The 15,697-nt window shown below is 42.7% G+C and overlaps 1 protein-coding gene across 1 annotated transcript in view; it reads right to left on the reverse strand.

The window, feature by feature from the left end:
* LOC124998921 (collagen alpha-1(XII) chain-like) overlaps nucleotides 1–15,697 on the reverse strand; it is a 94,782-nt gene that overhangs the window by 67,944 nt on the left and 11,141 nt on the right. The window contains exons 8-14 of the mRNA XM_047573558.1: nucleotides 15,383–15,556; nucleotides 14,710–15,000; nucleotides 13,482–14,084; nucleotides 9,219–9,500; nucleotides 8,826–9,101; nucleotides 2,066–2,335; nucleotides 296–565 (exon numbers count right to left, since the gene is read on the reverse strand). Coding sequence (XP_047429514.1) covers nucleotides 296–565; nucleotides 2,066–2,335; nucleotides 8,826–9,101; nucleotides 9,219–9,500; nucleotides 13,482–14,084; nucleotides 14,710–15,000; nucleotides 15,383–15,556 — 2,166 coding nt within the window. The remainder of the gene's footprint in view (nucleotides 1–295; nucleotides 566–2,065; nucleotides 2,336–8,825; nucleotides 9,102–9,218; nucleotides 9,501–13,481; nucleotides 14,085–14,709; nucleotides 15,001–15,382; nucleotides 15,557–15,697) is intronic.

Raw genomic sequence — 15,697 nt, forward strand, 5'->3', positions numbered from 1 at the left:
CAAAAGAAAAATAATAATGATAATAATTTAACATTTAACACTATTATTTCCCTAATTTGACATTTGGCATTTCCAGCCTCTGAGCTGAACAAAGTTGACCTCACTGACTCTGGATAAGCAGGACTTTTGAATATGTAGTTTATGGGACCAGTAGGAGAAAACTTGAGAGTTTCCAATGGGATGTATGAAAGTGAGACATCTTTAGACTGAGCACAGGTTTAAGCGTCTTGGTTAAGATGGAACGTGTTTCTGCAGTGTACTGTGTCTCAGAGGGTTGAATTATGGACCAACGTACGTGTCGTTCCTACTCCTTGCCTTGCTTTTCCTTCCCCGCGTTTGTAGATGGGTAGAACGGTGATGTTGTAGCTGGTCGCGGGCTGCAGACGCTTCATGACGGTGGACGTGGACGTGGCGGGGATCTTCAGGACGAGGTCTTTGGCGCCGCCGCGGGTCGGCCCATATTTCAGCCGGTAGTTGACCACCTTTCCCGGCGCTCGGGTCCACGTGACCCTCATGGTTCGCTCGGTCTCGTCCGACACCCTCAGCGTTTTTCCAGCAGCGGAGGCTGGAACCAAAGAGTCCGTTTAAAGCTTCAATCAACCATCTCCTTCCCTGTATTGTTTGTATTTGTTCTGTATTCAAAACTTCAGGCATGAACATTGAGCAACACCATCCACTCTACGCCAAAACTAATTGGTTATGAATTAGGCTTTTACCCACAAGTGATCAATCCAGAGGAAATGATAACCACATTGTGCTTTTAGCCCGAAACAACGAAGGCCCGTAAAATGAAGTCGGCTCATTCCAATGGTTCTGCAAGTGATTAAGAAAGCTTAGCAATGGAATAATGTGTACATTTAATGATCCCTAGTGAAGTCTCTCAAACTACTTGATTTCACTCCGGAGGATTTTTACTGCTGGAAAAAACAATGTTGCGTCCAACTTTTAAACGTGCTGATGGATTTGAACAAATCTAGCGAAGCAGGAGATGCTGTGGTGCTGCTGGAAGGACGCACGGAGGAACGGCGCGTTATAATGTGTGGACGTTTGTCGGCATGTCACTGTGATTTCCCATGAGTGCGTATAGACAGAGAAGTGTCTTAACGTCTGTCACAGGACCAGACACACTGAGAACACAACACAACAAAAACCAAATGTCGGTTTCACTCTGAATCACAGACTGAAAATAATCCAGGATGATTTATTATAGTACGTCCTGTGTATATAGTGTGATATATGTATATGTATAGATAAACATACTGTATGTGGTGTATATGTATGTAGACATGTATGTATTATTATAGCCAAAGTCACTGTTATTGTTTCTTTTATTTTGGATTATTTGTGGATCTTCATCTTCATCTCATAACTACTGTCCAACTGGATCAATGGATCTACGTGTTCTACTCAGACCGGTTCCCAGCTCATCTGGGTTTCATTATGGGTTGTGCCTCTAATCCTCCAACCAATCAGAGCCAATCAGTTATGTTACATTAAGCCCCGCCCAAACAATCTCATTGGTCCTGCAGATCTTTCCTGGAATCAGAACCGGTTCCCAGCGGACTCCAGCTAAACTACTAAACCCAAACAGATATTTTTGATATTTCTGACTTCTAGGACGTGTTGGGAGGGGATGTGGAAAACTTTCAGAGCCGCGTGAACACAATTAGAAGAAAACAATGAACATCCTCATTGTCTTTATCAACACTCCATGTAGGCACATGGTTCGTCTCCTGTGTTTAATTACACAACAGCTCATAAATGTCCATCTTTAGACTCATATGTCCCACAGATGACATGTACGACTACTGTTACTCTTCTGTCCATCACCACATTAAGCCCCGCCCCCCAAATGATGTGATTGGCCCGGCAGAATCAGGTCCCATGGGATGGACCAAGCACAGCCGAATCACAGACAAATGCAAGTCAGCTAAAAGCTGGATATTAACTAGCATTTATTTAGAATTATTGATTTATTTGATTCATTTTGAACACATTTCTCTTAGGGCTCGTTCTTCTTGTATTTATTTGTTTATATTTTGAAGAGACAGATTCTGTTTCTTACCGTCGGTGGTTTCCTGTCCAGTGAGGGGGTCGCTGTCTTTGTCCCCATAGGCTGCGACCACTGAGACCTGGTAAATCGTCTCCGGACTCAGGTCGTCCAACACGGCGCTGATCACGTCCCCCGGCACCGTTTTTTCTCCGGCCTCTGAGGAGAAGAGCGACTTCCATCGAAGCCGATACGCGTCCACGTCCCCGGGGGCGGCCGTCCAGGACGCCACGAAGCTGGAGTCGGTTACGTCGCTGGTGACGAGGTTTTTAGGAGGGCCCACCTCTGGAGACAACAAGCGGAGGTATTTTTTAAAAAATGTTGCTCATTTAAACACATATTAAAATGAGATAAATATTGATATTTTACCAAAACACCCCCAGATTTCCTCCCAGATGTTTTAAAAGTCAACTGCGAGCGCTGCTGGCCGAGTTCCTCAAATGTTCTTTCCAGTATTTGTCAGTTTTTTTCTTTAAATTCATCTTTCCCTTAAAACAAAGGAAGCCTTTGGATGTGCTGGCAGATCAAATTATCTTTTAAAATGGAAACTATTAAAAGGCTGTCGAGTGGACAACGGAGTCAAACATCTCACCACAGCTATAAAGGGCAGAGACGACGGCATAAACATGTGTGAGGAGCCGTCCAGACTCAACGCACTTTGCTTTTTTCTGAGGATATTTTAAGACGTTTCGCCTTCATTAGTGAGGACAGAGGACACATGAAAGAGGAAAGACATAAAAGTTGTCAGGGTCGACTGAGCCAACACAGCAGCACCGAGAGGAAATCACTCCATTGTCGTTTATTGGACATCTTTACTTCATCAGATGGTGACTTGAGTCCAGCCTTCGCTGAGTCATCATGAGACGCTCATATTCTACATTTTGATGTTTTTATCTTTAAAATAAGTTCAATGTTGTGGTTTCTTGTGGGTTTTATGAACCCTGAGTATTATAAAACTCTTATAAAAGCCTTTTTTTAACATCATATTTTTATGGCTCTGTTTTCAGTTAAACCAGGAGGAAAACATTTTTAATGCACAGATTTAGTCCCTGGTTTCATCTGATGCTTTAAAACAGAATCAGGTCTTAATATATTTGTTGGAAAATGCGTATTTGAGGATATTGGAAGCAGAAACAAACCTTTTGGACAAACTGTGGATAATTGTTCTGCTCGTACTTTCTGAATATTGAATATTTACTTTATTGAATCAACCTATAATTACTTTACATATGAGGTTATCGTAAAATCATGTCGACAGTTTATTAAATATAATACATTTCAGGGTGCTGTCTACATTATGCCTGACACTAAGCCGATTTTTAAAATTAAAACTAATTTAAAATTAAAATGACATCTTAATATGCATTAATGTTTGTCTAAACAAGGACAGAAAAGTCAAATAAATGGGTTAAACCAAAATAAATGCTCCTAACACAACAAAGTGCATTTTTAATTTGCTCTAAAATTTTAAATAAAAGTTAGTAAAAGTCTGATGTATCATATATGATATAAAAGAAAAATCACATGTGGAAACAGTTATGAATGTATTTTCCTATAAGAGCTTGAATTAAAAATAAAAAGTAAAATGACTTCACTTTACGACAATGTGTTTACTCTGAAAGTGGTTGTTGAACAGATGTTAAATCCAGAACATACATGTGTTTCGCTGACTCGTTTTCTTTCTGCCCCAGCAAACAGCAAAGCATGTATCTAATAATCAGAGTATGTGACCATGTATCTGATAATCAGAGTAGATGACCATGTATCTGATAATCAGAGTATACGACCATGTATCTGATAATCAGAGTATATGACCATGTATCTGATAATCAGAGTATAAGACCATGTATCTGATAATCAGAGTACATGCACACAGCTGTGTGACTGCACATCTCTGGAAATAAACGATGGAAGAAGAGTGTAATGAAATTATAACGTTGGGCCTTTGAACAGTAGGCGACAGCGCGTACAGACGCTGGAAAGACTGAGGCTCCATGTTTCCACAACGTGATAATTATCACAACACATTAGATCCAGATATATATTTAGGGAATAACTCCGTTTTTTCCCAATTGATACAGATCTTCAGTTAGTGAAGAGGGGAAAAAAAAAAGAAAAGAAAGGAAAACGCTGAGCTCTCCAAATATTTATAGCTGGAAAAAAGAAAATCTGTATCTGGTCCGTATTCAGAAACTTCCTCTGCACATTAACAGACATCTGAATGTCTGAATGTGGGTGCACAAGAAAATATTATTTCAATAATATTCAGCTCTGAGGGACTGAAAAACGGCTGAGAGGTGAAAAGTTTCTTAAAAGCCTTTTTGTTATAGCATGAATCCGGTGACTGAGAACCTTTTAAATAAGATGAGAGCCAGTAGAACCAGACGTTGGTCGACCATCCAACCAATCAAAGGTCTGTCTTAGTTGAAACACGCCTCATGCTGAGCTGTTAGCAGTTATTCTGGTAGGAACTGAGTGTGGCTATGCTACGCTATGCTATGCTATGCTAGCAGGTCTGTGCTGGAAAGTCTCTCCACTCATTAGTTGGTATGAACTTGGCTTCCCGACACGTTCCACCTACCATCAGCTGTTTCATGCCACTTGAAAGGCAGAGCGACTGCAGAGTTTGTGCGTGTGGCCCAGACGCAGGGAAACATCAGAGGAGGTTCAGTTTCCATTCTGAGTGTCCAGGCTCATTTGAATGCGATGGGACGACCGGGCGCTGACTGAGCACTTGCTAGAATGTAAAACGGCCTCTTTGCCAGGAGACATTTTCCTTCAGCTCCTCCTATAACGAAACTATGAAATGTTTTGCATTGCTGCTGGGTTTCTGAATAGAGCTTTATTATTCTATGTGCTGTATTCTTTCACGTATGTTAGTGATCACTATCAGGAGATCTGTATCAGGACCTGAACCTTAGGTACGAGCTCCATTCTGCACAACTAGCTGGACTGGATCAAGTCGACTACAAGAGAGGACGAGGAAAGAGTTAAGGAAGCTACAGCTTTAGGACATTTAGGACCAGGTTGGGCTGAATCTCAGCATTAAGGGACGGGTATTGGGGGGTTGGGGTAATTGGGACGTCCCTACTGTATCCTATTGTTTTGTAGCCCGTTGTGAGACTGAATGGCGTAACGCACCGACCCCCCCTCAGGTTGGTGAATCAGCAGAACAAGACTCTCTCATTGTAAAAGCTCCAACTTTACAGTAAGAGCTTCGTCAGTGGGAGATTTTAAGTTTACGACCAAGTGGAGGTTAAAATGGAAAAGTCACCTTTGTGCCAAATATCCACGAGTTACAGTGTTTTCTGTGATACATCGTTCCTAATTCATCTCATTACACGAGTGTCTGCACCAAGGCTTTGTTTTCATTCTTCAGGATTTGCTCAAACAAAGGCACAGTAGGTCCAAGGATAAAGTCGGACGGTATTTTGTATGAATCGGGTCCGACTCGCTCAGCTGTGCGGCATAAACCTGTCCACAGCAGAGAAATAAAAGCACTGCAGCTGCTGCCTTTAACACTCGTCTGGAAGAACCGCAGAAAGCTGACATGAAGCAGGACTTCCTGAGACGGAAAACTTTTCAGAGCCGAGGGAACGATTCAGGAGCCACAAAAGCCGCAGTCAGATGGATGACTGTGCATCTCTGAAATGACCTAATTCATCGTGAATGGCTTCTACAAAGACAAACAAACAAAAGAAAACTCTGCTAAACCAGCACAATGAATCACAATAAGAGCCCAAAATGTGCAAAGTGGCAGTGACGAGATGCACTGGAAGAGCTTCTGCAGACAGGTTTTAAGTATCGTCCGTTATATTTTTATCACTTTTTCTTCTATTACACTCAAAACTTTCACCTCATAAAATCTAAATATAGACAAAGAGATGCTCATAATGGGCTCATTTTGTGTCGCTGTGGCTGTTACTTGTGACTCTGAACTTGTCTGAACCCGTTACAATGACCTCAGCTTCCCAGGTGTGTTTTAGAGGTTAGAGGTAAGGCGATACCGGGACCTACCGGTCTAAGCTTCCAGGTTTGCTTTGGCTACGACCGCACAGAGAAAAAACAAAAAGGGGGAAGTAAATGGGAGGTAAATGGCAAAGACAGGGAGACATATGGAGCCGGAGGAATGACTCAGTCCTCCCGGCTCCTCCTAACCTTCCAGCCTTGATCTCAGCTGGGTTACATTCCTGTCCAGTCTCGCTGTTTCTCATCTGCTAACTCCACTCAAATCACTTCGAGTTATCACCAAATGCTTCTTAAATACCTGTAACTAGATTTGGGATTCAGGATAAGATGCAAATACATGTGGAAGGAGCGAATAAAAAGGAAAACGTTCATGTGTTGTAGCTTCTGGTCCTCTAGGATAAATTATTTCCACGTCTGCATGTGTTTTATGCAGAGCACCAGTTCTCTGCTAGTGCCGGCCCATTTTTAAAGTGATCGGATCAGTATGAGGCTGCAGCCGAGCCCGATCTTTAGTACTTATTTAGTTTCACTCTGCTATGAACCAAAACCAAGAAGAGGAAGCAAAAATTTCTTGTGTTGATCTGGGAGCCTTCCAGGGCTTAGTCACAGCAATTACAGCAAAACCGCAAACATTAAGAGGCCGTGGAGCTGTGCAGTCATAATATTAAAATAATAATAATACTAATAATGATAATCTGGGAGGATCAGCAGCCTGTGAAAGCTCACAGAGAAATAAACTGCGGTTAATTTTACATCGTAACATTAGCTGAAACATCAACACTCTTTGATTTGCGGGTTTATTTACTGTTTCTAAGGAAATAAATCTTCGTTTTACATCTTAAATTTAATTTTTTGTGCATTGATTTCGCTCCCAATATAACGAGGGAGCAGAAACTAAACATCTTGCCTCTCCAACAGACAGCAGACACTTCACTTCATGAACAAACTCAACAAGTTTTTCTTTCCTGCGGCCACTTTAAAAAGATCAAAGTATTAACGTAGAACAAATTCAACCAAAAAAAACAACCTAAATTAATTACAGCTTGTTCAAAAATGTGTGTCATGTCATCAGTTCTTCATGATGCACCAACAACAAACATGTATGAGGACACCAGCAGATAAGCCCTGACTGTCTGGACATTAAAGCCCAGAAAACGTGTCGATGGGGGAGATGATCTGGCTTCCAGGCCAAATCACAGACCAACTCACGTTAGCTAGAAGCTACGTATTAGCTTGGACTTATTTGCAAATGTGTGCTGTTTACACAAAGGGACTGTTTCCAGAGAAATACTATGGAAAATGCAATAAAGAGTTAAATGACTCCCACGCAACCGTGCATTATTTCCCAACTCCAGAGTAGATGGAAAAGACTGCGAGGAAAAAAGGGCAAAACCTCATGGCATTGCATCAATTCATAGTTCTGAGATAGCGTAATGGTACGGTAAACACTGTAATGGGGACAGCGTTGCGAGCCATAGTGGGGAGGAAAACATAAATCCATCTGAGAGCCAGCTGGGTGTTTCATGTCAAAGAGGTGCGAGCCCGATTTAATGCCGTCTCGTTTCACGAACCATCAAAATCGCCTCAGACGTGGAGCAGCTGCCCCGTCTGAGAGCTGCAGCAGCTAAAGGATAAGACACGCAGTTACCATGGCACACTGGAAAATACTTTTATTTTTATTATTTCCAGCTCTGTGCTCAGCATTCAGATCATCTCAAGTGTCTTTAGACTTTACATAATAGTTAAAAGTGGCAAAGCTATGAGCCCTTTGATGCACGAGCTGTTAACTGAGAGAGAAAACATCCCCAGTTTACTTCCCTTCTTTGTTTATCACCTCCGAGGACACTTCTGACTGGTTTTCATTCCTTTCCCTGTAAGGCAGGACAGATCTCGATGGGTGGCAGCTTGTACTAACACTGCAGGGTTACGAGTTCACTTAGCGCTGGGGTCAGAAATGTGTGGACTCCTGGCACTCCCAGGCAAGTTTAGAATACAGGCAAACGCCAAAAACGTTTACAGACTGAGTTTGTTATGTCATCAAAAAAAGCCTTCATAGCATCTAGCGTCCCACGACATGAACTAACTGACTGCGAGATGTTTCTGGGTGTCTGCTCAGCCTTAGAACCAGAAAACTGACACCTAATGTGGCTTCAAACATCCCGTTCATTCTCCTCTTAATCAACATGTCTAGACGCTTGATTTGTTTGCAATACGCTTCAGTATTTAAAGCATTTAACCAATAATGAACCCTTCAGCTTGCTCATGTGAAATGTTTCTGGAGGTTCTCAGTCACCAGGTCACGTTGGTTTTATCCCAAAAAAACTCAATCAAAACAAAGACAACGGGACTTGGGTTTGGTTTCATCCAAGTCTTCAGCTCGAATATCCTGATGGAGGATTGGGGCTTAAACTCAAACTCAACCTAACATGACTGGAGTCTGTTCACGATCACATACTCAAACTTTGAGAACAGGTGTGAACACGGGAGAAACTCTTTGAAGATAGATGTTCAGAGTTTGTTGTAAATTAATGACAAATTATATCTCTGTCCACCTCCACCGGCTTTAAAGCTGCATTCAAGACATTAATTTAAAATTGGAAAACCCCACTTACAGGCGAGTATCTAAGTTATAAATCAAACCAAAACTGCACCTCCAGTCTTTTAGAACTGAAGTCTTGTTTTAGCTCGTTTCTAAAAAGGACAGAAACCTACATAAAACCACTGACGGTGAAACACCACTAACCCAAAGAACATGTGACGAGTCTAAAAGCCTGAGTGTGATGGTTATGAACTGAACTGAAATTACCTTCCTTGGTGGTGCCTTCAGTCTGCAGCGGCGCTCCAGAGGAGGACGGGTATTCAGGTGTAACTGTGACGCTGTACGTGGTTTTGGGTTGAAGTTCCTGCAGAACGGTGGTCGTCTCTAAGCCGAAGGTGGTCGTCTCCATGCTCGAGCTCTCGTCCCCGACCGGGTGGTAGGTCAGTCGGTAGCGGGCGACGCCTCCTGGAGCCGGCTCCCATGACACCCTGAAGCTGTCCGTCGTCTCTTCGGACACTCTGAGGTCACGCACCGGGCCTTGTTCTGCAACATGTGTGCAAGTTAACGTTTTACTGCATCTAAATCTATTGTTTCAAATGTTCTAACTGTTCCTCCTGATGGTTTTCTTATCTGAATTGAGATCTAACACACTGTGCATACCTTCTAAAGTGGTTTCGAAGCCGGTGAGAGGCAGGCTGTCGTCTTTCTCGTACTGGGCGTAGATGTTGACCTCGTAGCGGGTGTTGGGGTTGAGGAGAGGGGGCAGGATGGCGGTGAGGGTGTCCCCGGGTACAGACATGGACACGTAATGTCCATCCGGGTCGTCCGCCGGCTTGAACTGAATCAGATAGGACTCGACGTTGGTGGCGTCGGATTCCCACGAGGTCCGGAAGTTTCTGGGTCCGATGTCTGAGAAAGTCACGGACTTTGGTGGAATGAGCTCTGGAGGAAAAGGAAGACAAAGACGCTGAGGTGAGATCAGCTGAACTTCACAAATAAGAAAAACAATATAATTAATAATAAACAGGAAGAACATATCAAATATTACTATAACTTGATATAACTGAGTCTCCGCTTCAACTTTAGTAGAAAGTGCTAACTTCAAACCATAGACCAGCTTTTAAATTGTGTTTATAGGCCAAGTAAAAGTATTTGTTATAAATAATTTACGCCACACTTTGTCCTGAATATTGCCGTCATGTTGGAGAAACGCCAGCAAGAGGAGATCACTACCCAGCATCATACGACAGAAAGAAAAACAAATGACAGCCTCTTTCCTATTGGTGGAAAAATGCATCCCATCCACCCATCATGGTGACGGTGGATGAGAACGATGTGTCATTGGTTGCTATGAAGAGGGAAAAGTTGTGGGAGTGACGCTACATTCAGTCATTTCCTACATTTTAATGGAAATAGTTGTAAATTACTTTGTTGTTTGCAAAATTTGTTCATAATCGTTTGAAATGTACAGTTAAGATTTACATTCTAAGCTCTAAAAATGGTTGGTTCAACATGTTTCACAGTGAAAAATCTAACTTTTTCCTACTAGTATTTGACAGTTTTAGTTTGATTTTAGGTCCAATGTGTTAATACAGTTTGTCAAAATGAAAAGAATGAAACCAAACAAGGAACAAGGGGAAGAGTTTTTAAGATGGAATATAAAGGTAAAACCAAAGCAGTCTGGACTCCAGAGGGCTGAATAAAATGGAAGCTAACAGGTAGTGTCGATAGTGTCATGCGAGCTCTGTTTCTGCATTTTCACTAGAAGGTTTCACAACTAATAAGATGGACTTTCTAGCCCAAGAAGTGAAGAAACCCATGAGAAAGTGAAGGCAGCCGACAGTAGCACCTTTGAAATAAGCAACAGTGAAACTACACAGAGACCAGAGACGTCCACATTACGAAGGTAAGTGTTGTTCGGTAAAATGTCCTTGTAACTGCTGGGTTTTGTCTGTTGGAGTCGACCAAGTCGGCCATGTTTTCTCAATGTGGAAAAAGTTATTAGTCCGTCTTAAAATGGTCTGGAGTTTCTCCATCAATGAGCAGCTCTTTGGTGCTCAAGTTAATCCCTGTTAAAATACTTAAGGTTTCCTATTTGTCCTCTTTCTTTAGTCATTTATTCTCTAACACTGATTAAATGAATGCAAATTGATTGAAGCCAACGGCGAGATAAATGGAGCGATGCAAGATAGTCAGCTGGAAGTTTTCTTTTCAGTGCTTAATATGGTGGAGGGAAAAAAAAAGGGTCTGTTAGTTAAATCTAATCATGGTCACGGTCACAGTGTTTTCGTGAAACCGGCCCCAGATGTGATTTTTGTGATGATGTCTCGTCAGGAAAAGGATCCATTTAGTCCTGTTGTAGCGGATTTTATGCTCCACGCATTTTCAACACGAAAGTCGTCCGAGATTAGACCGAACACAACCCTGACGAATGAATTCATTGTAGTCAGTTCTGCTTTTACAGAGCGGCTTCAGCCTAGAGACGTTAAAAAAAACCCTCTGAATGTCTCTTTAGGTTTAGTCCAAGTGTAAACCAATCAGCCACAACATTAAAGCCCCCCACTTAATGTCCTGATGTCCGACAGGTCTTCCTCGTTCCTCCAGAGGAGATTTAACTCATCAGGGAATGGACAACTTATTTAAGTGGCCTTTGGTTTCCAGTGGGTTGTAGGGAGGAGGGTTTTTGGATTCTTGATCAGGAGTTTGGGGCTGAATTTTTCGTGTTATCTGAGAAGTGTTTTGGGTTTTGGCGTATTGTTGCTATGGGGTGATAAGGTAGGTGTAGTGGTTTACGGTGCATTTCCTGTCACTGCTTTTAATATTGTGGCAGATCGGTGTAGATTAAAAGCAGATGGCAAAAAAAAAAAGAAAACTTCCCCATGTATGATACTAACTGAGTTAAATCTTCATCTCTTTCTGGAGCGTAGAAAAACAACCTTGACTTTCATGTGAAGGAAGAGGAAAGTCGGGGGCCTGGGGGCAAACCTGGTAAATGACCTTTAATAAAGGTGTCCAAGCAACAATCCAGCCTTCCAACACTATCAGGAGGACGACCGCTTCAAACTTCAAACTGTGAGAGCTGTTTGATTTGAATGGAGGCTGCGAGTGCACTGCTCAAAGTCATTATTATATAAGGATTATATAATCTGTAATCAAAGCTGGTGTGAGTCACATCTAATGTTGGCAAAGGATTATTTGCCTTTTTAAGTGGATGAAACAGCGTTGAGAGTTCTCGCTTGTTTAAAATCAGACTGCCAGATGCTCTGGGGGGGTTTGTCTGATGGTTTCTGCACCGTGAATGCATTTCAAAGTCGGATTCTGTTTACAGCTAAGTGACAGACGAGACACCTGACAGTACGGATTGGCTTGATGTGGTAACGGCAAGTCATCTGGACGTTTAAACAAATGCAAACACGTCTCCACAACCACTATTTGACCCAGTTCTACTATTTCCACATGCAGGAACTCTCTCTGGCCTTGAGAGATCAGAAGGTGGACATGTGTTTTACACATTGAGGCCAAAAAAAGGAGGGTTTAATTAAAAACGACACGCTCAGAAGAAGTGACACGAAAGTAATTGTGCGCACATGGACGACTAGTGGTACTGTTGTGTGTTGTTCGCCACCAGGAAGAGCGGTAGAGTTACATCTGACTGTGGCACTAATTCATTTTTAAAAGATTGATGTGATTACTACATGTGATCCAAATAATGATCTAAACTTTTTGCAGCAAATGATCAGATTTCAGACTAATGTGCTGAGACCGTCACTATGCACAAAGCACACAAATAAGTAAAAGCAGGTGTAGACGACCGTGTCTGATGACATAATGTAGAGGAAGCTGTAGTTCTTAGTGAACACACACTTACATGTGTGACAAACAATTAATACGGATATAAAGTTAAATTGCTGATTAGTTTCTGAAATGAAAACTGGAGCCAATTGTTAGAGCTTTAACTCTTACACATTTAGACAATTCTGCTAAAATCATCTTACGTCAATAAGGCCAACAAAAGGTTGTCTATGAAGCACTGACATAACTTCTTTAATAAATGAAAAGGAAAAACCTTCCAATGTTCCCATCGAAAACTGACGTTGATGGCAAATGCTAAACTAACCGCCTCCTCTTGTCCTGTAGTATGGTTTTATATGGTTTTATATGCTAGTCCAACCTCTAACGTTGCCCCTGATTGAAAGAAATAAAGGGAAACCACTAGCAGAATGATTTTTCATTGAGTTAAAAGCTGGACCGATCACAGCCAGAACAAACACCAGAACCCAGGTTTATCTCTGGGCTGAACTTTACTCATCAATTCCTTTTTCTCCCGCTTCAGCCTTTAAAAAACAAAAAAAAAAAAAAACGGGTACCTCTGCTTCTGAAGTTAGTTTCACAGTTTAATGCAATTCGAATCTGATGAAAACTAATAACTAGGGATGTCCTGATCAAGTTTTGTTTGACCCCAAATTTGCTACTAATGATTTAATATTGAGTATTAGCTGAGCCAAGCCCCAATCCGATCTTAAATAAATTAAATTTACTCCCCTGTAGATTCACAAAGACTTTTCTAATCTTACACAAAGCAGACATTTTTAGTCGAGTGATTTTCTTTTTTCTCTTCAACTTTTTTTGGCAGCTTTGACACTAGCCAGCCGTCATCAAGGCAACAAGAAGAAGATATTTTAATGCTTCAGGGACGTGGTTTTGGTTTATGGCAGACCTAAATCCAATAACTACAAGAGTACGGCCTTGGCTCAGGTCTGATCCGATCCAATAATTGTGAAAATTATATCAATCGAGACATCCCTGTAAGAGGCCAGAATCAAACAAGAGAACTGGAATGTAAACCTTAAGGAACAACAGATTGCTGACAGGAAGGAAAAACAGGGTGTCGTCTGCATAGAGGATTAGAGCCATGTTACTTACGTCTCTGGTTGATTTTGCGAAGTTCCTGCTCAATCCTCAAGCAGATGGACTGTGTGAGTTCTTTGGAAATCCTCTGGAAAGCGTCAAAGTCTTCGACGGTGTACACGTGTGTCGCCGCGGGTTCATTGGCGATGGCCTCCAGCTCACTTCGTACAGCGTCCTTGACGCCAACGGCAAAGATCTCCACATCGGCGTTCCTGAGTTTGGTGGCCGGGTCCCGGAAGGCGTCGGACGACTTCCCGTCGGTGATGAGGATGGTGACGCGAGGAACGTTGGCGCGAGCTCCTCTGTTGGTTTGTAGGACCTTCTCCCTCACGTACGTCATCGCCCTGCCGGTGTTGGTGGAGCCGCCGCGGTACGGGAAAGTCCGCACAGCTTTGACCACGGCGTTCAGGTCGTGGTGGGTGTTCAGGTAGAACTCGGTGTGCGGGTCCCTACTGTACTGGACTAAACTGATCTGAACCTTGTCTGGCCCAATGTCAAAGGTGTTCACCAACACCTCGAGGAAAGCTTTCACTTTGGCAAAGTTATCCAGACCGATACTGTAGGATCCGTCAACCAGGAGGACGACATCGGCCTGCACATCCCTGCCCAGGGAACACTCTGGATGGGAAAAGAAAACAATACAGTACAGACGTGTAACTGTCAATTTCCTTATGATTCAGTGACAGAACTTTAAAATACATACTCAGCTAGTCACCCTTAGAAAGATCTGGGCTACTGACTAGTTAGTTGTGTTCATTGGTTTTGAGGAATCAAGGTTTATTACATTTTTCAGGTACACAAGAAAATAGATTGTAGATCGGGGTTTCACACTCATTTTAGTTTGGGGGGTCATATTCAGCTCAGTGGGACCCCAGGGGTTCAGGACCAGCAACATAACAGCATAATGTAGCGCAAAGAAGAACAAGGACATGATACAATTCCAAAATCCATGATACAAATTCAGACTGGACTCTCTGGTGGGCCGGTTGTAGCCCCCAGGCCAAATGTTTGCAGGCTGCTGATTGTGGTCGCCATTGCAATAGGTCCAGTTGGTGCAGGATATCTGTGTATTTATGTCTTGATAACCTCAGCTGTTAGCTTAGTGACTGTTAGCTTAGCTTATCAAAAAAATACAACTAGCACTAACTACTGCTACAGCATAACTTTGCTCAAAGTTTAAACACACTGTCGTCCTTCAAAAATTCACAAAAAGACAAAAAGACACTGATTATTTTGTACTAACCTACTGAGACCTTGACTGGCTGTGTCTTCTGCATGGCTACGATGGGCTCGCTAGGCGTCAGGTCCTTCATGGCGAACACGCTGATCTGGTACAGTGTGTCCGGGGAAAGCTGTTTGACCACCACCGACGTCTGGGTCGGCCGCACGTAGAGATCCTGCTGATTGGCGCCGGCGATCATGGGGACTACCTGAACCTTGTACGTGGAAATGTCCCCAGTGGAGGCGTCCCATTTCACCCGCATGGACTTGGAGGCAACCTCCACGACTTCAAGTTTAGATGCTGGCTCAATCACTGCAACAAAAAAATCAGAAAAAGAATTCCATGTCATACAGGGTTAGGGTTAAATCAGTGAAGTGTAGGGCAACAGGTAACTGTAGAGTGTTCCCTCTGAAGAATCCTAGAAGGTTTTCAGTCATCTATCTGTATTCAGTCATGATATATCCAAAAATCCAGAAGAACAAAGGACAACAGGACTTATTGGATTTCAAGAAACCCTCAAGAAACCATTCTTGCTTAAAACAAACCTACAGGTGAAACTCTACAACCCTTCAGGAGACTTGAAAGGTTTCCTGAATCCCTTCAAGTCCAGACGGCTTTGTTTTTTTTTGGTCTGAAACAATATCATGGAGCATGTGCAAAGCAAGAATAAAAGCATTTTTTTTTCACAACTCACATTCGTCTCCGCTGATGAATGAGCTGAGTTGGTCGCTGACTCCGGCACACATCTGAGCTATGAGCTCCGTCTGCACCCTCTTGATTGTGTCGAAGCTGGCGACATTAAAGATGTGGCTTTGGTGTGGAGTCGAGGCCACCAGCTTCATCTCCTCTTGGTCGGCTTGTTGGATACCTACAGACAGACCAAAGCAAATCAAAGCTGCGGAAAATGCATAACGTATGACTCTGTGGTCGCCATCGCCCGCCAAAATTTAGTCGGGGCAGTGACAGAGGCGACGCCAGCAAATTCACAGCCATCCTTGTAAAGCCACTG

This window comes from Mugil cephalus, chromosome 21, assembly GCF_022458985.1.
Source record: "Mugil cephalus isolate CIBA_MC_2020 chromosome 21, CIBA_Mcephalus_1.1, whole genome shotgun sequence".
Lineage (NCBI taxonomy): Eukaryota > Metazoa > Chordata > Actinopteri > Mugiliformes > Mugilidae > Mugil > Mugil cephalus.